Consider the following 24785-nt stretch of genomic DNA (forward strand, 5'->3'; position numbering starts at 1 on the left):
ATTTATATTCATTTTATTTTTTCAAAGAGCCAGATGATTTTCAAAGAGGCAGTTGATTTTAAAATATGCAATGTCACCTCAGTAACAACTATAGAAAAATAGACAAATATAGGCCCTGTTTTACTAAGGTGCGCTAACCGACTAGCATGCGCTAAACGCTAACATATGCATGTTAGTTTATGGACGTGTTAGAGTTTAGCGCACGCTAATTGGTTAGCGCACCTTAGTAAAACGGGATAGTGCAAAATATAGACAGCAGATATAAATTCTCAAAATTGACACATTTCGATCACTTAATTGAAAATAAAATAATTTTTCCTACCTTTGGTGTCTGATGATTTCATGAGTCTCTGGTTGCACTTCCTTATACACCATTTCCGAATTTCAGCAACTCATACGGCTAATCCCTATCTGCGTGACATTGGCGGAACTGCGAGAGTGCCAATTTCGAATACTCTGTCGAGCATATATTTCACAATTTGGCTTCTTTCTTATGGGTAGGACTCCCTCTGACCTTTGTAGGTGATGCCAAAAAGACTGGAGTTGCCCTAAAATTGAGGGATTCTGGAGGGCAGTCATTGAATTTTGGGAATGTATTCTACTACAGAATATTTGCCTTCAACCTGGGGGTATTTTGTTGGGGCAGACCTTGGCTCTGAAGATTCGGGGGAAAGGGTCGAAGACTATGGGTGATAAAACTTTTATACTGGGTAAGAAATGTACCGTATTCTTCAACATTGGACCCAAGTCCGTATTCTGGCACTGATGGAACCATTTACATGAGTTATTGCTTTTACATGAGTTGTTGCTATTAAAGATTTAAGAGATTTAAGAGAGGCGTAGTCAGTAGAAGAAAGAAGGTGTTGATGCCCCTGTACAGGTCATTGGTGAGGCCCCACTTGGAGTATTGTGTTCAGTTTTGGAGACCGTATCTGGCGAAAGACGTAAGAAGACTTGAGGCGGTCCAGAGGAGGGCGACGAAAATGATAGGAGGCTTGCACCAGAAGACATATGAGGAGAGACTGGAAGCCCTGAATATGTATACCCTAGAGGAAAGGAGAGACAGGGGAGATATGATTCAGACGTTCAAATACTTAAAGGGTATTAACGTAGAACAAAATCTTTTCCAGAGAAAGGAAAATGGTAAAACCAGAGGACATAATTTGAGGTTGAGGGGTGGTAGATTCAGGGGCAATGTTAGGAAATTCTACTTTACGGAGAGGGTGGTGGATGCCTGGAATGCGCTCCCGGGAGAGGTGGTGGAGAGTAAAACTGTGACTGAGTTCAAAGAAGCGTGGGATGAACACAGAAGATTTAGAATCAGAAAATAATATTAAAGATTGAACTAGGCCAGTTACTGGGCAGACTTGTACGGTCTGTGTCTGTGTATGGCTGTTTGGAGGAGGATGGGCAGGGGAGGGCTTCAATGGCTGGGAGGGTGTAGATGGGCTGGAGTAAGTCTTAACAGAGATTTCGGCAGTTGGAACCCAAGCACAGTACCGGGTAAAGCTTTGGATTCTCGCCCAGAAATAGCTAAGAAGAAAAAAAAAAAAAAAAAATTTTTTAAATTGAATCAGGTTGGGCAGACTGGATGGACCATTCGGGTCTTTATCTGCCGTCATCTACTATGTTACTATGTTACTTTCAAACGTTCCAAACATTTTTACTCTGTCTGGGGTCCATATATACAATTCAATTACCAATACACCTCTCCATATGTTATATTATTGAATAATGTCTCTATCATCGATGTAGTCCAAACTTCAGACTGAACATTTCCAGCAAATCATTTTAATCTGGGAAAAAGCCTCATATCCCTGCACATTGCCAGAGCTTATCTTGCAGGCTGTGCTAGATAGGGAAAACACTTCACAGGCTCAAAAAAACCCCAATTTCTAATGTCTGCCCCACTTTTTCATAGCAGTGAAAAACTGTGAAAATTATTAATTGTCTTAAATAACAGTCAAGTCCATGGGGGTTTCACTTATCTTTTTCATACATTGTGAAGCTGGTTCCGTGCTGCAGTGATTTTGGATTCTCCTTGCCAACGAGGCACGCCACCATTTCATTGTTGTACTGTGTCAGGGCAGGAACTCCACGATCATCAATTTTACTTCAGCACATAAGCTCCATGCTCACAATGCCTCCACGCAGTCATAGACATTTTTTAAACAAATTGTTCCTAGGATAAGCAGCATAAAATCAGTTTTACTCTAGGGATCTTGCCAGGTATTGTGACCTGGGTTGACCACTGTTAAAAACAGGATACTGGGCTTGATGGACCTTTGGTCTGTCCCCGTATGGCGTATTTGTGGGATGTGAGCTATAAATCTCCCTCTCCTCAACATCTCTGTTACCACCACTCAAACCCACTACAACACAGAGTCCCCAGACTCAGCAGAAACCCACAGAGGTAATACCACCTCCATTACAACCACACAACACTTTCCTAATTAAAAGCACATCGCCAGAGCTGCTACAGAGATGATCAGTTCTAGTACTAGTATTCGGATCATAACATCACCCACTGCTCAAAAAGTGGATGCTAAATGCTGCCTCCACTCGCTCCTCCAGAATGACTGGGCTCTAATGCCTCACCTAGGGCTTGGAAAACTAGTATTCAACCTGGTAACTGACGCTTGTTGCAGGTTTCCAGGTCTCGCTGATTCTTTGTCAGGTAGAAATCAACGTTTCGGCCACCATACTGTGGCTTTCTTCAGGGTATGCTCTGAAGTCTGCAGTGTGACTTTGGAAATAGTGGGTTCACTGACCTGAGACCCAGAAATCTGCAACAAGCACAATGCCAGCTGCAGAAACCCACTGACTTGGCATTCATCATCTCTACGGTGAACGATATTTTCACTACCTCATCCCACGGGTTGCACAATAAAAACAGGGGAAATGAGGGGAAGGGGGAAAAGGGGGGAAAGGGGGAGGGTGTTATGGGAGTAGCAGGTGGGAGGAGTAGAATGTAGTTTAGGATAGTGTTCAATGTATAGCCTTTCGTATTGTTTATATAACGTTGCATATATAACAAACCAAAATGAAAAATGGATGATACGTTTTATACAGTTGTCTTTCTTTATTGTTATACTGCTGTGCAATCATCAATAAAAATTGTTATAAATAAAAACAGCTACATTAACCGCTCTTACCATATCCTCTAGCAATGCATTCCAAAGCTTAACTATTCTCTGAAAAAGTACTTCCTCTTATTGGTTTCAAAAGTATTATTCTGTAATTTCATCGAGTGTAAATCTTGATGCAGTAAAAAAATCAATCCTCTTGTACAGCGACAGATTAGAGAAACTGGGCCTCTTCTCCCTCGAACAGAGGAGATTGAGAGGGGACATGATCGAAACATTCAAGATACTGAAATGGATAGACTTAGTAGATAAGGACAGGTTGTTCACCCTCTCCAAGGTGGGGAGAACGAAAGGGCACTCTTTAAAGTTGAAAGGGGATAGATTTAATACAAATGTAAGGAAGTTCTTCTTCACCCAGAGAGTGGTGGAAAATTGGAACGCTCTCCCGGAGGCTGTCATTGGGGAAAACACCCTCCAGAGATTCAAGACAAAGTTAGACAAGTTCCTACTGAAAAAGGACGTACGCTGGTAGGGCTAGTCTCAGTTAGGGCACTGGTCTTTGACCAAAAGAGCCGCCGCGTGAACGGACTGCTGGTCTGACCCAGCAGCAGCATCTCTTATGTTCTTATGTTCTACACCACTCAGGATTTTGTAGACTTCAATCATATCTCCCCTCAGCCATTTCTTTTCCAAGCTGAAGAGCCCTTACCTCTTAAGTCTTTCCTCATACAAGAGGAGTTCCGTTCCCTTTATCATCTTGATTGTTCTTGAACCTTTTCTAGTGCCGCTATCTTTTTTGAGATAAGGAGACCGGAACTGTACGCAGTACTCAAGGTGAGGTTGCACCATTGAGCGATACATTATAACATTCTTAGTTTTGTTTACCCTCCCTTTTCTTATAATTCCTAGCATCTTGTTTGAAAAGCAGTTTACATGTTATTTACAGTACTTATTTTGTAACTTGGGCAAAGGAAGATTAACTGGGGGATGCACAAAACTTACCAATCGGGGAGGAGAGGGGCCTGAGGCATCTGAGCCAATCAGGGACATTCTTAGGAAGGAGCCTAAGGAAGTCCCTGATTGGCAAAAACAAATGGCACTGGGGATGGGCCTAAGGCCCAGTGTCATCGTTCAGGGAGGAGGAGCAGGAGGTTTTTTTCGGTACCTCCTGCTCCCAACTTTAAAGGTATGGGGCAGGGGGACCTGGAGGGAGAGTAGGCGCCTTCATGCCAGGAGAGAGTAGGTATCCCTCCTGCCTTTTTTTTTTTTTTTGGGGGGGGGGGTGTGCGCCTTTGTGGTAGAAGGGAGCGGGCATTCCTCCTGCCTTTTTGGGGGTGGGTGGGAGTGAGTGAGTTCCTTTGTGACAGGAGCATCCCTCCTGCCATTTTGTGCGGGTCGGTGGCGGCAGGGGGGGTGGACGGTGGCTTGGGGTGCTAGCGCAGTGTGGAAGGGCATGACGTGGGGGGCTTTTTTTAAAAAAAAAAAGAAAGGGGTTTAATGGCTTTTATTTTTTATGTGTTTAACACAGCACAACATCTATGCCATTTAAAAAAAAACAACCAGAAGCCCTAACAGCAAAGACAGGAGGCTTCTTTCCTGTCACTGCTGTTAGGGCTTTGCACATGTGTCAATTGCTCACTGAGTGATTGAATCGATCACATTGGCATGCAAATGATTTGCATGCAAACTTGTTTGTGCATCAGTCACTGTTGGGGAATCGGCCAGTGAATTGGCCAACAGCGATCCAGTTGGTAATACTGACTGACTTTTGTGCATCTAGGCCAAAGTGACATCCGGAGTCACAGTTGTAGCGGGAATCAAACCCAGTTCCCCTTGTCACAGGCTATTGCCCTAACCATTAGGCTATGCCTCCTCTCCTCAAGCTGAAATATCTCTGCACTGTAGGAATGCCATCTCCTCAAAGTTGACAAATAGAGAAATCCTTCATTGACAGAGATATATTTTTCAGGCGGCTTACCTTAGAATTTTATTCAGAAAAACATGAGTCCCATGCTATGTCAGTGACATCACAGTAGCAACATTATGATGACTGATAACATCTCTGCAAGAACATAGTGAATGTCTCAGCACATACCTCAGATATCCCTCAGCATGCCTAAAGATGTGTGACCAATGAGGTTATATGTTTCAAGTAATCAAATTAAATAACTCTTAATATCATGTTTTCTCTTTAATGCTAGAAGAAAAATCTGGGGAAATTGTTAAAGAATGTTGAAGTCTGCCAAAAGATCTTCTAATCTGCTTAAGTTACAAGATGATACTTTCCTCGCAGAACTATCAGCACAGAGATATGCCACTGCCTTTTTTGAAAGATTTGATCGAAATGAGGTACAGGAATTACTTGCAGTTTCATCCGCCAGCTGGCTAGCTCCTAAAGATGATATTCGCTTCCCAACACAATTGCCAAGTGGACTGATAAACCAAATGAAAAACTTCAATTTCCCTAATGCCATTGTGCTAGCACCAGTAGAACCAGACATCCTTATGGACTACAAAGAAATCCATCAAATGGTGAGAGAACTAACAGTTGGAATTTTTTGTTTAAACCAGATTCCTTCCATCTGCTTAGATGCCAATTTTGATCTAAGCACATCCTGCCATCTTCCGCTAGCGTATTATGATACCAGAGTGGGACAAATTTTGATCAGTATTGATTATATGATAAAAGCACTCTGGCATGGTGCATATATGCCTAAAGAGAAGAGAGTCAGATTCTCTGACTTGTGGCGTTCCAATTTGGATATTAATGCGAATGGCACCCCACAAACAACTAGAGATATTTTTTCAGAGTTTAACGCAGCAGGTGAGTAAATGTTGACATTTCCATACAACTTTCCATGGACACAAACCAAACCAAATAAGCATGTCATTCACAGAATTTTTATTTCTTCTAGAGCAGGAGTGGGTAACCATGATCCTTGAGGGCCACAACCCAGTTTGGTTTCCAAGATTTCCACCATGAATATGTGTGAGATTGATTTGTATGTTTTGCTTCCATTGTATTAAAATAGATCTCGTGCATATACAGTATATATTTTTTTCCAATTTTTTAAATTCAATTTTTACATATAGAAACCCAAACAGCAACAAGTTCACAATACAGCAACCACATCAGCTAATTACCAAATATCCTCATATTATAACAATTGTGACTCCCATTCCCTCCCCTCCCCCCCTCAATCCCTCCCCTCAGAGAAGTACAGAATGCTCAAAAATAACATCATCTCTCATATTTCAAAAATAAAGTGTTCTCATGGACCACGTAGCACCCAACAACCACCCTCAAACACATATCCCTCAATCAGCATTTTGCCAGGTCAAATAAGGATCCCAAACCTTATGATAAACAGACAGAGTATGACGATGGATAGCCGTCAGTTTGGACATGAAATGTAAATAATCCAAGTGAGCGCATACTCTACTCATGTCTGATAACCCCTTATGTTTCCAGCACACAGCAATCTCCAGATGTGCTGCTGAAAACAGTTGTAAGGCAAACCTATGCTTCGATTTCATAAAACCCGGAATTGGAGCATTGAGCAAACAACATGCCATCAATAAGGAGCAGTGCTTGCGCACTATAGAAACCAATAACTTACCAATGTCTTGCCAATACCATTTAACTACAGGACAACACCACCACAGGTGGCAAAAATCACCTCTCCGCCCACACTTATACCAACAGAGCGCAGAACCAAATTTATAGATCTGATATAATTTAACTGGGTTATAATACCAACGGTAATAGATTTTATATCTGTTCTCAATGAAAGCAAAGGACACGGAAGTTGCAAACAGAAATTTATACAGTATCGCCACGATGATTGAGAAAGAGTGACCCTCAAATCTAATTCCCATTGAGTTTTATATGGATCAGTAGGGGAGAGGCAAACCAACAAGGCCTGATATAATTGGGAAATACCTCCCCCCCTGCCCCATACCCATCACAAGTGCTCATTCCAGCTTTGTAGAGCTCAAACAGATATCTCAAAAAGCATTCTTATTTAAAAGGGAGTGCAATTGGGTATAATAAAAAGAATCAACAGCTAACAACCCAAACTCGTCCTGCAGATGGTCAAAAGAACACATATGTATATCGGACCATACCTGTCCCAAAGAGCGAAGGCTCACATGAGTCCATTGTGTGCGAAAGGGTTCCACACCACCAGGGAAAAACCTTGGTGTCAGACATAGGCATCTGGGCAAAATACTGTCTATCAGGAAACTTCAGCTTCTGCACCCGATCCCAAACATGCAAAGTAGTCTGTAAGTACAGATTAGGATCATGGATATACTGCCTTAAAATAGATATGGGTGCCCATGGTATAACAAATTCAAGGTACGGGGGAGGTGGGGGGGGTGAGGGTAGAGTTAGGGATGTGGGGCCTGCAGCCTTGGGGGATGTTGGGGGAGGGGGCTTATTGTTCACAGGGTATCGGAGGTTCTGGGGGATGTTTGGGGTGGGTGGCGGCGGGAGGTCATGGGCAAATCCCTTCTGCCCTGATGCTTTTGGGGGGGGGGGTCAGTGGTTCAGCAGCAGGAGGAAGTAGGCATCCCTCCTACCAGGGAACTTCACTGGGGAGTCCCTGCCATGGCTGCTCAGCTGATCGCGGCAGGTGGAATCCCTTGCCGCAGTCTGCGGATGGCGAGGGATCCCTAGGCAATTCTCTAACCGGTGCCTGTAACATGGGTACTGGTTAGAGAATCGGGGCAGTTAGGCGTCTGTCCCTTAGGACAGACGCGATTCTGGATAGGATACTGGTGTGCGACTCTCAGACGATTCTTAGGCGGCTGCTGAGACCAGCGTTCTATACAGAATCTGCTCCTAAATGTCATGCTGCCTATTCTATTCCTATGGGTGGTTTGGCATTTAGCATGCATTGCTTGGAACTGCACCTTTGTAAAAACATGCCAGAATCTCTCCTAGTTCAATCATTCTGCTGTAGATTTACTTGAATGCTTAAGGTTGTGTTGCTGCAGACTGTGTACAAGATTGGGTCCCTTGATTGGTAAAAGGGTTTTATTTTACTTATTTGCATTTTAATTTTGGTACAATAAATTTTTGCCTGCATCTTGTACACAGTCTGCAGTTTTGTTTGTTTCTCCTGCTTGGTTTTTTCTGCAGACAAAGTTGGACTTTCTCCTTTGTTTTGTTGCCCTAAGGTTGTGTTGCTGCAACATATTTCAGCTCACAGATTGAAGATGTTCTCTAGAATTTTCTAATATAAAGCAGAATTTGTGGTTCCATCAGAAACTGCAAGCTGCCTAGGCCCTGAACCAGCAAAGTAGCCTTGCCATCATGTTTAAAAGTCAGGATGAGGTGCTTACTTTGGAAGGCAGTGTTATGGTTTTCACCAAATAAGATGTTTGTTTTTGAATCCAAAAAGTTGAATTTGTGACTCGCCAATCCAGAGAACATTATTTCAGAAGTCATGTGAATTATCCTCATTTTAACCTAATTGTCCTCTTTATTTCTCTGATTTATGAATGAGCCCTCACATCAGCCACAAGTGACTTAATGAATGATTTTCAGTTTGTTCATGGAAAGATCTTGGCAGGATAATCAGCTTTCTCCATTTATAGGCCTCTTGCTGACAGTGAAGATAGATAAAGCCTGCTATCCATCAGTCCCACTAGCCACATTCCCAGGAGCTGGGCATGTATTTCAATCTATCTGTATATTCCTCCTAGTATTCCCTGGGATGACTCCTAGGTCCACCCCAATCCACTCAAGCCTCTGCTGCTGCTGCTACTCAGTGCTCCCAACAGTGCTAGGGAGGTCTTGCATCCTCATCTGCATATTTCTCCCAGCTAACCTGGGTGACTCTCAGGTCTACACTGATCCATTTGGGTCTCCACTCCTGCTAACCAGCACTCCCACCTGCTGCCTTTAGGCACTAGGGTGGTCTTGCAGACAATCTGCATATTCCTCTCGGTATTCACTGAAGTGACTCCAGGTCCACCCCAGTTCATTTGGGCCTATGTTACCTCTACCCAGCACTCCCAATGGCCATCTACCAAGTGTTGGGGAGGTCTTTCATCTTGGGTAACACCCAGGTCCACCCTTTCCACATGGATCTTCACTCCCACTGGGTGGAGCACAGCCAAGATGCACTTAGAAGCAATCTTTAAGGTGCCAGAGCACCCTTAATATTCTTTCCAGCACTGCCCAAACATCAGAGCTCAAATCTTCCTGATGGAGAGCTGCAGGGGAAAACAGGAAGTAAGGCTGTATCTCTGGAGCTATTGCTCCCGCCTCCCTCTGCAGCCTATTGATCAGATATTCCTCAGCCAGGCAATAAGCTGCAAAGAAGGTAGGACTAGCATCTTAGGACACACCATTGTTCAGACAGTTCTTAGTCAGCCAATAGGCTGCAGGGGAAAGCAGGACAGAAGGTTGGTGTCTCCTAAGCTAGTGGTTCTTCCTTCCCTGCAGCTATTGGCTGGCTAAGTAATGTCTGGGCAGTGGGCTAATAGCTGAAAGCAGAGGAGAGCAGCAGTATAGGTCAGACAGGCTTCCATAGATAGTGGGAGAACTGTTGAAGGAGGCACTGGGAAAGGAATGAGGAATTGATAGAGAAGAAGGGAAAGGAAAGCATAGACATAGGCACTGATTATGAGAGGAAAAGAGGCTGAAAAAAGAGAGATAGAATGTGAAAGGGTGAACAGAGCTGAAGTGAATGCAAGCTGTGGTGAGGATCATGGACTGCAATACAAAGATAAGTGGGTAAGGAATGGGCTGAAGAAAGAGAAACATATGAGGACAGGGAGAGGAACTGTGTGGGATTCAAAGAGCAGGGGACTTGTAGGGGAGATAGGCTGAGAAGAATGGATCATTTTGGAGGGATGAAGTGCTAAGAAGTGAAGAGATATGGAAGTGGCAGGAGTTGTGAGACTTGGAAGAAAAAAATAAGAAAAAGCAACAACAAGATCATTTTTAGATTTTTGTATTCCTGGTTCAAATCAATCAGCTGCACCCCACAACTGAGCAAGCCCAAGAATCACTGAGTGGGAGATATATTACTAATTGGGCTGGGTAAGTTTTGGTTAGCTGCTAGTAGCTGCTCTTTTCTTCTAACCTTCCTATCACAGGGGTATATTAGTTATTCCAGGATAAGCAGGCAGCATATTCTCTACATGTGGGTGACGTCATCCACGGAGCCCCGTCGCGGACAACTTTTCAAGCAAACTTGATTGAAGATCTTAAAGTTTGCTAATGCTGCACCGTGCATGTGTGTGCCTTCCCGCTCAGCTAGGGTGTGTGTCTCCTCAACATGGTCCTCAGTTCTTAGTTTTCCGCGGAGCCAGAAAGCCCTGTCTCTCTTTTCTGCGTCAATTTTTTGTGCCTTTCTTGCATCACGGCTTCTTTTATTGTTTTTTTACGATCAGAAGTCGCTGTGCCCAACGCGTCTTTATTTTTTTTGTCAAAAAAATTTTTTTTAATATCCTCAATCGTGACCAGGGAACCCTGGTTTTTTCCTTGGCCACCCGGCCTCGCGTGGCCGCAGCCTTTTTTTCCTTCCTTATGTCCCGGCCTGTTACCGGGTTCAAGAAGTGCACGCAGTGCGGTCGGGTGCTCTCGATAACTGGCCCGCACCATTCGTGTATACTTTGTCTCTGTGTTGATCACCCTACAGCTTCTTGCCCGCGTTGTGCCACTCTTTAACCTCGGGCTCTTCGTCGACGGTGGGCCAAGAATGCGGAACTCTTCACCATGGACTAGCCTGAGGATAGGACCTCGACCCTAGTCAACCTCGATCTCAACATCGGCCTCGAAGACCTCGGACCTGAGTAAGTCTCCCTCGACCACGAAGGCTTTGGCAGCTCCGGCCTTGAAGACCTTGGCCTCGGGTAAGTCTCCTCTTCCTCCTTCAGGTTCAGTTCAGCTACCGAAGAAGCCGTCCTCGGAGTCTCTGGCCACCCAGGCAGTGAGTGTGGTTCTGCTGGCCTCTGCGAGACCTCCTCCAAAGCGTGCCTCCACTTTCAGGGAATACTCTACATCGAGGTCGCCCTCGTTGGAGCGCACTGCTGTACCTGTCCGTCCAAATCCTTTGGTCTCGGTGCCGATGTTCAAGGATATGCTTAAGGCTATCTTAACCTCACAGATCTCCTCTGCTTTGGCTCAGCTTGCCCCGGCCTTGACCTCGCTCGTTGTTGACCAGCCTAAGCGTCGCGCCGAGGGCCCTTGAGGTAAGGTGAGTTGGTCCCGACGCTTCTCCTCGAGTGACTCCTTGCCTCCTACCTCGAGGCGGACTTCTCCCACCTCCCGGCCTCGCTCGAAGCATTACGGGGTCCATCGAGCCGTCGGCCATCATGCTGTCTGACCCTCGTCCTCGACGACCACCCGTGCCTTCTCGGTCTCCGAGCCAAGGAGCTTCGAGGTCGAAAACTCCTGCCTCGCTGCCGCATAGGAAGGTCTCTTCTTCCCTGGGCTCGCCGGGGCGGGCTCCCCGGGCCTCCGTCCCTTGGACCCCTGGTTCCTCGCCTTCCAGGCATTCTAAACGCAAGCAGTTGTCGACTCCCCCTCGTTCTCTCAGCGGGGCTTCTTCGACGTCTGTGCTTGTGGACACTGACCTACCAGCGCAGTACTCAAGGAAGGCTTCCCCCTCGTTCTCTGCTGCTCCGAAGTCCCACTCGGCTTCGCCTCTTGAAGGGCATTCTGCAGGCAAACCTTCCTCCTTCACAAGGTTCGTGATGGATATGGGCAAGGCGCTGCAACTGGACCTCCAGTCCGAGTCCAGGTACACCCTGGAATATTTGGAGGAGATGAAGCTTCCTCACCCACTGAAGGAATCCCTTCGCCTTCCCTTGAATCCGGTTTTGCAGCAGACTTTCTTCCGGAATTTGGAGACACCGTACACAATCCCTGCCATTCCGTTCAAGATGGAATCCCGATACAGGACGGTCCCGTGTAAGGGATTTGAAAAGGCTCAGCTCTCCCACCAATCCTTGGTTGTAGAGTCTTCCATGAAGAAGTCTAAATCTTCCAGGGTCTACGCGGCTGTCCCGCTAGCTGTAATACTTACCATGCCTGCATAGCAGCTCAGGCTAATTCATGCACTAACTACATAGTCTATTCCAATGCAATGGGAGCAGAGATCCTGAACTTAATTCATGCACTAACTACATAGTCTATTCCAATGCAATGGGAGCAGAGATCCTGAACTAATGGGTAGTCGCCCCGAAACCATGTGTATCCTTGCAGAAGCTGCCAATCATCTTACGGTGCTACCTCTTCTCCCAGAGGGCTTTGCTGTAGCCCCTCAATTTTCACTTCTGCAAGTGAGTTGAGAAGTTGTCTTCTGATCTGATTTTATTATTTTATTTTTGAAGTACTTTCTTCCTGAATTGTGAGTCTTTATGTTGCAGAGGTTCAGCTCTGACTGCAAGAAGATACAGACTTTGTCAAAGAAATCTGTTGTTAGTAGGTGTCTCTAAGTGTACCCACGTAGCCAGCCTGCTTTACCAGTTAAGAAGGCATGGGGACCATTCCCCTGGGAGAGTGGCTCAACCCAGACTCTGTTTGGATTTTGAGCGCAGGCTGTGTAAGCCCTGGGTTAGTCTGGAGGGCTAGATAAGCAAGTGGATTGATGGAAGTTGGGGGTCTCAGCCCATATTCTTAAAGTCTAGTTGGCAACCCAAAGAAGCAAGCAGCTGGAATACTTGCTTGCCTGAGGCAGAAAGTTTTCTTCATAACTGCACTGGCAGCATAAGCAGTTCCCTGCACATCAAGCACAAGTGGCTATTGCAGCCTATGGGTAAATTTGGAGGAATCAAAGAATTGCAGTTTTGAGGGTTCCTGGGGCCAGATTGGTGGTCTCCTACTTCTAGAAATCCCTGAATTTTTGGAGTTTCTTTTTGGCTCCCATGGGCTGTTTTTTTGTGCCAAAATTACTACTGTGGCAGCCATCTTGGATTTCTAGATTTGTTTTTAAAACCCTCTATCTGCCTTAATATCTCTCAGATTTTCAATAATTCACCACAGATGGACTCCACAGGCCCTGATACAATGGATTCATGCCAGATTTACACTGGATAGCCAGCCAAGAAGCATCCCATGTTCCATGCATTGCAGAGCATGTGAGGGAAGGCCAGGGGCCTCAGGCTCAGCCTCCTTAGATCCATTAAGTGTTCTAGGACTACAGATGGGTCACTCTTGGGGGGGGGGGGGTCTACGTAGTTTCCAGAACCAGTAAAGGCCAAATCTGCATTCACAGCAAAATGGCACCACATAGAGGGTGCTGGACCCTCAAGGAGGCACAGTGAGGACACAAAGGGCTCATCTGGTCCTTCTGTTTAGGACTTTACATCTGATTTTCTAAGCTTGCTGTATGATGCCTATTTAAACTATAAAACTTAGTCTGCCAGTTCTGTGTCTGCTCTGGCAGTAGCGTGGAGGGGGGGAGCACACCCCCACCCTCAGAGCAAAGGGTCTGCTAAGCAAATGTTATCAGCAGATCCAGAAAGCTAGTTGGAAAAGGACTGGGATCTTTGGAGCTCAGACTATGCCTCTGCTCTCCTAGATTGAACCTCTACATGGATGGGAAAAGGGGGCAATGTCTAGAAAGCAGTATTTGCCAATGCTCGAAGTATGGGAAACAAGATTCTGAATCTTGAAACTGTGATGGAAGAAGATGAGTTGGATATAGTGGTGATCACGGAGATGTAGTTCATGAAGAACCATGACTGTGATATAGTTATAATGGGCTATAATCTGTTCAGGAAAGATAGGATAGGAAGAAAAGGAGGGGGAGTAGGATTATATGTTAAAGATCATATTAAAACCACACAATTACAGGATCTGCAGGGCAAGGAAGAGGCACTGTAGATCAATTTGGAAAGAAGGAATGGTAAAGATATTTACCTTGGTGTGATATACAGGCCTCCTTCACAGATGGAAGAAGTGGACAGAGATTTAATAGTAGACATTCAGAATATGTCTAAAAAAGGGGAAGTTTTACTAATAGGTGATTTTAATATGCCGGATGTTGATTGGGGTATCCCTATTATGGGGTCTTCTAGAAGTAGGGAGATCCTGGATTCTCTACAAGGAGAGCTGTTCAAGCAGTTGGTAATGGAACTAACGCTGGATGGGATCATACTGGACTTAGTGCTTACAAACGGGGAAAGTGTTTCTGATGTTACATTGGGTGATCATCTGACATCCAGTGATCACTGCATGGTACGGTTTAATATCGAAATGAGTATAGAGAGGGCTCATTCAGAAGTAAAGGTTCTAGACCAGACATGAGCAAACTATGGCCCGCTGGCCAGATCCGGCCCGTTTAGTTTTTTAATCTGACCCGCAAAGCACTCTTTTGCACATGGGCTGGACCTAGAGCATTAGCTGGTGCTATGCCGGGCCAACTTCCTCCCTCCTGGGGGCGGGAATCCTCTGCCTGACTCTTATGTGTTGCAGTTTTTTGCATCTGCTTTCCACACGCCCTTCCCCCATGTTGGAGCATCCCCCATCTCTCCTCTTCCTCTCTGCCAGATGCCATGCGGCTCCTTCCTGGCTGACATCAGGACTGTATCTACTGGTGCGAGGGGTTGCACGGCTCGTAGGGGGAGCCAGAGCGAGGTTGGAGCTGCCCTAGAAAGCCTGCGCCACATTCCATCCCATTCATGCTGATCGGCTACATTGGAGCACAGGAGGGCGAGTCTGAAGTTTGGTGTGCTGGAGGATGGCGCGTACACCCGCTTATTGCCGTAAGTAGCAGTGGCAATCAGGGCCAGGGAGCTAAGTGGTGGCTGGAGCCCTCCGGGGTTCTGCTGTTGGCGCTCAGGGAAGCAGGGCTGCAGCTGCCTGATTCCGCATTGCACTTTTCTTTGGATTCTTTTGCCTTGATCGCCTCCCTCGACCACTTCGGCTGCTTCTACCCCCGTCTAACATACATGTGTGTACGGATAGTTATACGGATACGTATGTATTGTGTATCGTTGCTTTTCCTAGCAGTGAAGCACAAACTAGGAAGGCGAGGAAATTGTAAAATAAAAAAGTAATTTCCACTGTGGGAAGTGGAAAGATGAGGGGAACAGTGTGAAGTACAGCTCTGATCGCAGCCTAAGCAAGGGGGGGTGTTTTAAATGCAACAAAATCTTTTTCAGATTTTCTTAGGAGGGGGGAAGATGAGGGAGGAATTGACTTTAGGGGTGCACCTAAAGGGTAGTAGCTAGGGTTGGGGTGCCTAAGCTAGGGAATTGAAGGAGATGCAATGATCCGGACTTGGGAAAAGAGGAAGAGCTGCATAATCATGATTGGCTCTTGATTGAATAAGTCCCGACTTAGTGCAGGAAGAGGTGGTCGGAGCGTACTGCGAGTGATTTCCTGCACTCGTGGCACTCTGACTGCTCTCTCCTGCCTCTCCCGCTGCCCTCTCCTTGTCGGCGGTTCGCAGGCAGAAAATACCACGAATGACCAGGACCGCGAACCGCCAACCGCAAACCACCGGGGGAACACTGTGTATATATATATATATATATATACAGTGGTACCTCGGTTTACGAGTGCACCGGTTTGCGAGTGTTTTGCAAGACGAGCAAAACATTCGCAAAATTGGCGCCTCGGAAACTGAGCGTGCCTTGATTTGCGAGTGGCGCCCCCCGCGCTCCGGCACCCTTCCCCCCGCGATCCGGCCCCCCTCCCGCCGTGATTGGGCACCCCCCCGCCCGCCGCTTCTTACTGTCACCTGGGCCTGGGCACTGGCACCGGTATGTCCTGTGCATTGGTGCCGGTGCCCGAAGATCGGCCTCCTCTTCTTGCTGGGTCTTGAGCATCTGCGCATGCTTAAGGCCTGCGAGTTCACGCTCTCTCCGAGATTCTCGGAGATCTCGGAGAGAACGTGAATTCGCAGGCATTGAGCATGCGCAGATGCTCAAGACCCAGCAAGAAGAGGAGGCCCCCTTAGGAGTTGTTAGGGGAGGGTTAATGGAGTGGGCAGACTTGATGGGCTATGGCCCTTTTCTGCTGTCATCTTCTATGTTTCTATGTTTCTATGATATGCCGGTGCCGGTGCCCAGGCCCAGGTGACAGTAAGAAGTGGCGGGGGGTGCCCAATCGCAGCGGGGGAGTGTGCCGGATCGTGGGGGGAGGGTGCCGGATCACAGGGGGGGCCTTCAGGGGAAGCAATGCCGGTTCTCGGGTGGGGGGATAGAGCAGCACCGCTGGCCTCGGGGGGTGGGAACGTATCAAAGCAAGTTTCCATTATTTCCTATGGGGAAACTCGCTTTGATAAATGAGCATTTTGGATTACAAGCATGCTCCTGGAACGGATTATGCTCGTAATTCCAAGGTACCACTGTATATTATAATAATAGTTTGTATAACAAACTGACCAGGTGAGGCTCTAGTCTAGGTCCTAGGTCATTTTTTTTTAAGACTCTTCACCCCCCCCCCCCCGGCCCTTCTGTCAAATTTAAGAACCCATTGTGGCCCACGAATCAAAAAGTTTGCCCACCCCTGTTCTAGACTTTAACAAAATGAACTTTGTTCAAATGGGAGATTACATCAAGGAATTGTCTGGATGGAAACATCTGGAAGGAATAGAAATGCAGCGGGCAAAACTGAATGAAGTTATTGTAAGGGCAACAGACCTTATTTGTGCGGCAAGTAAGTAAAAGTAAGAGGAAAAGAAGACCGCTTTGATTCTCAAAAGTAGTAGGTGAGAAGGTAAGGAATAAGAAGTTAGCTTTCATAAACTACAAAAGATCGCAGAAAGAGGAAGATAGATAAAAAATATCTGGAAAAGTTAAGAGAGGCTGGTCGAGTCAGGAAAGCAAAGATACAAATGGAAGAAAAAACAGTTGATACGGTAAAATGGGGAGACAAAACATTTTTTTGATATATCAGCGATAGGAAGAAGTGCAAAAGTGGCATTGTGAGACTCAAAAGTGAAGGGGAGAAATATGTAGAAGTTGATAAAGAAAAGGCTGACTTGTTTAACAAATATTTCTGGTGCACCTGGAGCAAGCATGAATAGGGATGGAGTAATGGTAGACCCTGATCGATTTTCAGAGGATTGTGTTCGTGAGGAGCTAGTTAAATTAAAGGTGGACAAAGCAATGGGGCCAGATGGTGTACAATCAAGGGTGTTGAAGGAACTTAGGAAAGTTCTGTTGGCTCCGCTGACTGACCTTTTCAATGCTTCTCTAGAGTCAGGAGTGGTACTGGAGGACTGGAGAAGGGAGGATGTTGTTCCTTTACACAAAAGTGGAAGTAAGGAAGAAGTAGGGAATTTCAGGCCAGTAAGTCTGACTTCTGTGGTAAGCAAATTAATGGAAACACTTTTAAAACAGAGAATGGTGAAATTTCTGGAATCCAGTGGATTACAAGACCGAAGGTAACATGGATTTACTAGAGGTAGATCTTGTCAGACAAATTGATCAATTTCTTTGACTGGGTGGCCAGAGAATTGGATAGAGGGAATGTACTTTCGAAAAATAAAAGAACAAGAGGACACTTGGAAAAGTTGAAAGGGGACAGATTTAAAACGAATGCTAGGAAGTTCTTCTTTACCCAACGAGTGGTGGACACCTGGAATGCGCTTCCAGAGGGAGTAATAGGGCAGGGTACAGTACAGGGGTTTAAGAAAGGATTGGACAATTTCCTGCTGGAAAAGGGGATAGAGGGGTATAAATAGAGGATTACTGCACAGGTCCTGGACCTGTGGGGCCGCCGCGTGAGCGGACTGCTGGGCATGATGGACCTCAGGTCTGACCCAGCAGAGGCATTGCTTATGTTCTTATGTTCTTATGTTACTAGATGTGGTGTATTTAGATTTTAGCAAAGCCTTTGACAGTGTTCCACATAGACATTTAATAAATAAACTGAGTGCCCTCGAGAGGGTCCCAAAGTGACGGGCTGGTTCAGAAACTGGTTGAGTGGAAGACTACAGAGGGTGGTGGTCAATGGAGATCACTCTGAAGAAAGGGATATTACCAGTGGTGTGCCTCAAGGTTTTGTTCTTGGTCTTGTTCTTTTTAACATTTTTATATGCGATATTGCTGAAGGGCTGTCAAGTAAGATTGCCTCTTTGCAGATAAAATCAAAATCTGCAATAGAATATACATCCCAGATGGTGTGAATAACATGAAGAAAGACCTAGCGAAGCTTGAAGAATGGTCTGAAATTTGGCAGCTAAAATGTAATGATAAGACATGCAAGGTCATGCATTTGGGCTGTGAAAACATGAAGGAACGGTACAGTTTAGGGGGTGAAGAACTTATGTACATGACAGAAGAGCAGGACTTGTATGTGATTGTATGTGATGATCTTAAGTTGGCCAAACAGGTTGAAAAGGTGACGGCAAAAGCTAGAAGGTTGCTAGTGTGCATAGGAAGACGTATGGCTAGTCGGAAAAAGGAGGCATTGATGCCCCTGTATAAGACTCTGGTGAGACTTCATTTAGAATATTGTGTACAATTCTGGAGACCACACCTTCAAAAAGATATAAAAAGGATAGAGTCGGTCCAGAGGAAGGCTACTAAAATGGTGCACAGTCTTCATCAAAGTTGTATGGTGACAGATTTGAAGATCTCAATCTGTATACTTTGGAGGAAAGCCGGTAAAGGGGGAGATATGATAGAGACATTTAAATATCTACGTGGTGTAAATGTGCATGAATCAAGTCTCTTTCATGTGAAAGGAAGCTCTGGAATGAGAGGGCATAGGACGAAGTTAAGAGGTGATAGGCTCAAAAGTAATCTAAGGAAATACTTTTTTATGGAAAGGGTGGTAGATGCGTGGAACAGTCTCTCAGAAGAGCTGGTGGAAACAGAGACTGTGTCTGTATTCAAGAAGGTGTGGGATAAGTACATGAGATCTCTTAGAGCAGTGTTTCTCAACCTTTTCAAACCAAGTTCCCCCTAAGCCTAACAAATTACAACCGAGTACCCCTGCCCAAGCTCTGCCCCATACCCGCCAAATTCCACTCCCCATAATAATAGTACTGATTGTAATGCAATTTCTTCCATCCATTTTTCATATACACACAATATAATCTTATTAATACATAATGGTAACCACAAAATTAAAAAAACACAAAGCACATTGTACGCAGAGAAAATGTTAATTATTTATATTCGGGATTTTTTCAAAGAGGTCAAGGCAAATGTCTTTAAAATATGCAATCAGTAACAACTATAGAAAAATAGGCAAATATAGAGCAAAATATAGATAGCAGATATAAATTCTCAAAACGGACACATTTTGATCACTAAATTGCAAATAAAATCATTTTCCAACTTTGTTGTCTGGTGATTTCATGAGTCTCTGGTTGCACTTCCTTCTGACTGTGCATCCAATATTTCTTTCTTTCTTTCTGCCTCCTGCATGGTTCCTCTCCTCCAAACCTCATTCTATTCACCAAGCAACATCTCTCTCTAACCCTCCATGAGTCCAACTTTTTCTCTCCTCTCCCCACTCCCACTGAAGCCACCACTGCCGATTTCTCCCTGCCCCACCCTCGAAGCCTACCTTGCCACCCAACACATTCCATTCCCCCCACACTTTTTTAATTCTCTCCCTGCCTCCCCCCCACCGCTGAAGCCACCGCCGCAGATTTCTCCTTGCCTCCCTGCTCCACCTCCAAAGCCGACCCTACCACCTGACATACTCCATTCCCCCCCCCCCCCCCCCCACAACATTTTCTTCCTCTCTCCCTGCTTACCACAGCTTAAAAGGATTTACCGCAGGGCACACTGAGGCATCCTGCAGTAAGTTTCAAATGTACATGTGCTACCCATGAACTAAAAAAATATTTTCTGTTTTTTGATCAAGGGATGTTTCTGGGGGACAGAGAGTGGACATTTCTGTGCTAATCAGTTAGTGCATCAGCATTGCTTTATGCTAACTGATTAACGTAGAATTCATGTGAGCCCTCACTGTCTACAAAATAGATGATGGTAAGGGCTCACGTGCTAATTTTTGTTAATGTCACACACTAATAGCCACATTAACGCATGGCCATTAATTCTGAAAATGGAAAATTGGCCATTTCTGGCTGTGGTAGAAAGTCTTAGCACACAGGAAAGACCTGGTAAGGGCAGGCTAATGCCGCCTTCTAGCACAGGTTTGTGAAAGGACCCCTTAGAATCATTTTCCTTTTTTCTTTCTTACAGAGAAACAGGCCAGGTCTTTTGACATCTCAGGGAAGACAGGATGTCACTAAACATTTTTAAGCTGCTTTTCCTTCGGTTAGTGCTCATAGTCACCTGCCGACTCTATCTTTTGCCTAGTCTTCTACAGGGAAAAACTGTTTCTAATGCTGAATTATGCACTTAGGGCCTGATTCTAATAACATCTCTTGAGATAGCAGTAGGCACCCTACCACCTAGCTTAATTGTTTTAATCAACACACTGATTGGCTGCACTGATTAAAAAAAACAATTAAAATGTCATTAAAAAATAGAGGAGCCTTAGAACGCCTCCATAAATGGTGTCCTTGTCCTATTGTAGGGGTGGTTAATGCTGGTAGTGACCTTAACCTTCCTAAGGCACCTCTGCAGATGTGATTCTTCTGAAAGGTAGGTGCCAGGATTTTAAAGGCCTACATTTCCGGCTTCTACCTTTCACATAGCCACGATTCTACAAATGCGCCATTGCATGATTGACATGTGATCGGCAGCTGTTTTTTAGGTGGCCATCAATAGTGGCCCTTAGGGCCTGATTCTGTAAGTAATGCTTAAGTTAGATTGGGGATGCCTAGCAGAGTTCCACACAGAACTCAAAATTGATTAATTGGTTTATTTGGCATGGTAATTGACCACATCATTAAATTCTCATTTAAAAAAAGATTAATTAAGAATTGTGTGTGGAAATCAGAATGGTGACTACCTGAAAGGCGTGGTTAGGGGGCGGAGAATAGGTGCCAGGCAAACCCTGGCCTAATATTCTGGTGCCTAACTTGAGATTATGTAGGGATAAAAATGTCTTTAAAAAGCAACTAAAAACCTTTTTATTTGTTAAGGCTTTTTATTATCTTAATATTGTGAAAGCTATTTTAGAGCTTGGTAAGTACAATCTTTTATCTGCTGTATGCTACTTTAAGCAGAGATGTTTTTAGGATATGTAGGAAAAGCGCCTATATGATACTGTTTTGTTATGTTGGTATGTATCTAAATATATATGTTTTATCGTTACATGCTTAGAAGAAATTTTTTAAATAAAATAAATAAATACTGGTGCCTAAGTTGGCACTTGGAGGTTGATTGACAACCACACTGAGTGGTGCCTAGGAGTTAGGCACCGCTAGGCACCATTTATAGGATCAGGCATTGCATAGATAGTCACACAAGGCATGTTGGCATAGCCATGTCTTGCTTTTGTATCGTACTAAAATTTACACATCAGGAAAATTTCACACCTTCTTAAACTTTGAGCTCTTGTGAAATTGCTGTTGCATTTGCTTTCTAAAAGATGGGGCACATTTTTGCCACAGTGATTTTATCTGTGTATTGTTTTGGCGATATAGGTCTAATTGATATTTCTCAAGAACCAGAGTTTGCAGAAATATATTCAAATGCTCCAAATGTGGATCCAACATTTGATCCTGATAACCCAAGAGAAGTAAACTTGTTCATGCAGTATGCAGACAGCATCTTACTGAAGATGGCTTATTACACCACTCAAGTTCAACAGTATGACAATATATTCACATTTGATGCTGCCTATGACCTTACTAGTGAGATAAAACTGTTGGAAGAGCAACTTGATTTAACAACCTACCAAAGACTGCAGCAGAGATCAAATCTTCAACATAGGATAGTGGCGAACTACATTGAGAAAAAGGCTGAAATCCGTAAGAGCTTAACTTGTATGAAATTAATCAGCTTTCTTGTGCCATGCTTTATTGCACTAAAGAAAAAATCAAAAGTTCCAGATTTAAGTAAGCTTATTCCACCAATATCAGGTTAGTATTTGTTTTAAATAGTTTTCTTTGAATTTATTTATTATATAAATTATTTTTATATCAAATATAGTGGCCTGTAATGTCACTATCAGCATAAGAGTGAGTTTTACTCTGGGTGGAGGGGGCAGTTTATCCTGGAAACAGGGCTGCTGCAAGCCACAGCATCTGCAATCATAGCATATGCTTTGAATATAGTATGATATACACATACTTAATCTGTATTTCTTTGCCATCAGTAGCAGATGAATCTAGAAACTTGTGAGTTAGAGAAAGAGAAACTACTGAATAAACTGTAGAGCATATGTCCTTTGTGACAGTGTTCGGTGGACAGTCTGTCACAAGCTTCTGGTCTTATGCTGGCTAGGGTGGTTCAGTTCAGCTGGGGAAGATTAGTCTGGAGTGCCTTCTCTAGAGGTACACCTGGTGGTGCCAGGTCCCTCCCTCCTGTTGCATTTATTCTCTCCTTCCTCACAAAAAAAGTGGGAAGAAACCCACCGCTCAGTGGCTCTGATCTCTGGGAGGACAGCTGAAACCCAGGCTATGTGATTGTAGCAGGAGGGGGTTGTTTGGGCACTGCAGGAAGCCTCTAGGCCAGGGTTGCCCACACTTTTTGGCTTGTGAGCTACTTTTAAAATTACCAAGTCAAAACAATCTACCAACAATAAAATTTAAAAAAAAACACAAAGCACACTGTACACAGAGAAAATGTTAATTATCATTTATATTCGCGGTTTTTTTCAAAGAGGTCAAGGCAGATGACTTTAAAATATGCAATGTCACCTCAGTAACAACTATACAAAAATAGACAAATATACCCCCTTCCCTTTTACTAAACCGTGATAGCGGTTTTTAGCACAGGGAGCTGTGCTGAATGCCCCGCACTACTCCTGACACTCATAGGCTCCTTAAGCTTAAAAAATGCTATCGCAGTTTAGTAAAAGGGGCCATAGTGCAAAATATAAACAGCAGATATAAATTCGGACACACTTTGATCACTAAATTTAAAATAAAATCATTTCTCCTACCTTTGCTGTCTGATGATTTCATGAGTCTCTGGTTGCACTTCCTTTTTCTGACTATAAATCCAATATTTCTTTCTTTCTGTCTTTCTTTCTTTCTGCCTCTTGCATGCTTCCTCTCCTCCAGACCTCATTCCATTCCCAACCAACATCTATCTCTGTCCCTCCATGAGTAAGGAGACCATACGTCCCGTTTTCAACAGGACTGTCCCGTGGTTTGTACAAGAACAGCAATTTCACACATGATTGTTGTTACAGTATTGGCACTTAGCATATTTTTGGGCATCCCATGCTGGGGGGTGATGTAAGTTGTGGTGTGGTATGCCCTCTTAGTCTCTTATAAGAAGAATAACAATCCTTATATACCATACAAGTTTCTCATAAGATTTGTTTTTCCACCGGTGTTACTCTGTTCACTGCATCTGAGCTCTTTGAAGCCAGAGGCCGTGATGGTGCCAGGATCTGTCATGTTTTGTAAATAATTATATTGATTTTAGTTCCACTTTATTCAAATTTTATTTTTTTTATTTTTGTGTTTGAGAAAAAAAAACTCTTGATGTTGAACAGATTTTGATACTACAGTTAAATAGAGAGAAATAAAAAAAGAATAAATGTTGCATATATTGATTTGTAATTTAACCTAGGTAATATAAGAAACAAACTGATCAATAGTGTTTAAATATTACAAAACCAAATGTGTATGGACAAGTCCCCTTTTAGGCAGGCTGACTCCAAGCAGTACTGACAGGGCTCAAATGCTGTAATTATCCAATATAGTTGGAGGGGGAGGGGGAGAGGGAAGGAACAAGTAAGGATTGCTCTTGCTCCCAACTTGGAGTGAGGATGAGGTCTGGGTGACCAGCAGAACTTCTTTTTTTTTTTAAGGAGGCTAGCTTTGGAACCCACTGAGTTATCAGGACTTTGAAACTGCTTTATGAGGGAACCTCAGTAATTCTGGCCACTGGACCACGCTTTTGAGTCTAGCCCATCCCAGAAGGAAAACCATCCCTACCAGGCCTATTAGCCTCCTTTTTTTTCCTCAAAACAGTAATAAAGATTTAAATTTATGTGTTTTTTTACAACCCAACATAAAAATGTGCACCAAGTCGAACAATTATGTATTTGATTTTACAATTCCCAAATGCATTACTATACCATAAACTTAGTATATCTGACATTAAAAGCTTTTCTTAAAGCAGGAGTAAATGAAAATCCACTCTAAATGTTAGTGAGGATTTTTAATCGCATTTTATTTCATCAGGGTCCAAAGAGCACAAAGAGAAGAATCTAACAGTCCTGCATTAGACATTGAACAACAGAGAACTAAGGAAAAATACTGCAGAAACGATGTACTTGATGCCAAGTCTTTATTTCAATCATTGAATGTTATATTAATGTGGACCACATTAACATAACGGTCATTGATTGAAATAAAGACTTGGCATCAAATACATCGTTTCTGCAGTATTTTTCCTTTCTATTTCATCAGGGTCCCACATTTCCAATTTGCTATTGAAAAGAAATGAGGGGTCTGAATTCAATTTGTGCGTGAATAGGTAATTGTAGCCCTGGGTGAATATTATACACTGGAAGTTAGGAGTAGTACATATATGCCCCATGACTGCAAGTAAATAGTTTGGGAGTTTGCAGTTTAAAATTATCATTGCTGTATTGCAAGAGACTTGGGAAGTAAAAGATAGCGGCAGCTGGTCAGGATTAGCAGAGTATGGAAAATCTACCTTACCATTACA

General features: G+C 44.1%; 1 protein-coding gene across 1 annotated transcript in view; it reads left to right on the top strand.

Annotated features, from left to right (window-relative positions):
- The window catches only part of ANKAR (ankyrin and armadillo repeat containing), a 158617-nt gene that overhangs the window by 4687 nt on the left and 129145 nt on the right, over window positions 1-24785 (top strand). The window contains exons 2-3 of the mRNA XM_033944111.1: window positions 5288-5910; window positions 21578-22015. Of these exons, the coding sequence (XP_033800002.1) occupies window positions 5316-5910; window positions 21578-22015 (1033 nt within the window). The 5' untranslated portion in view covers window positions 5288-5315. The remainder of the gene's footprint in view (window positions 1-5287; window positions 5911-21577; window positions 22016-24785) is intronic.

Source organism: Geotrypetes seraphini, chromosome 5 (genome assembly GCF_902459505.1).
Source record: "Geotrypetes seraphini chromosome 5, aGeoSer1.1, whole genome shotgun sequence".
In the NCBI taxonomy this organism is placed as follows: Eukaryota; Metazoa; Chordata; class Amphibia; order Gymnophiona; family Dermophiidae; genus Geotrypetes; species Geotrypetes seraphini.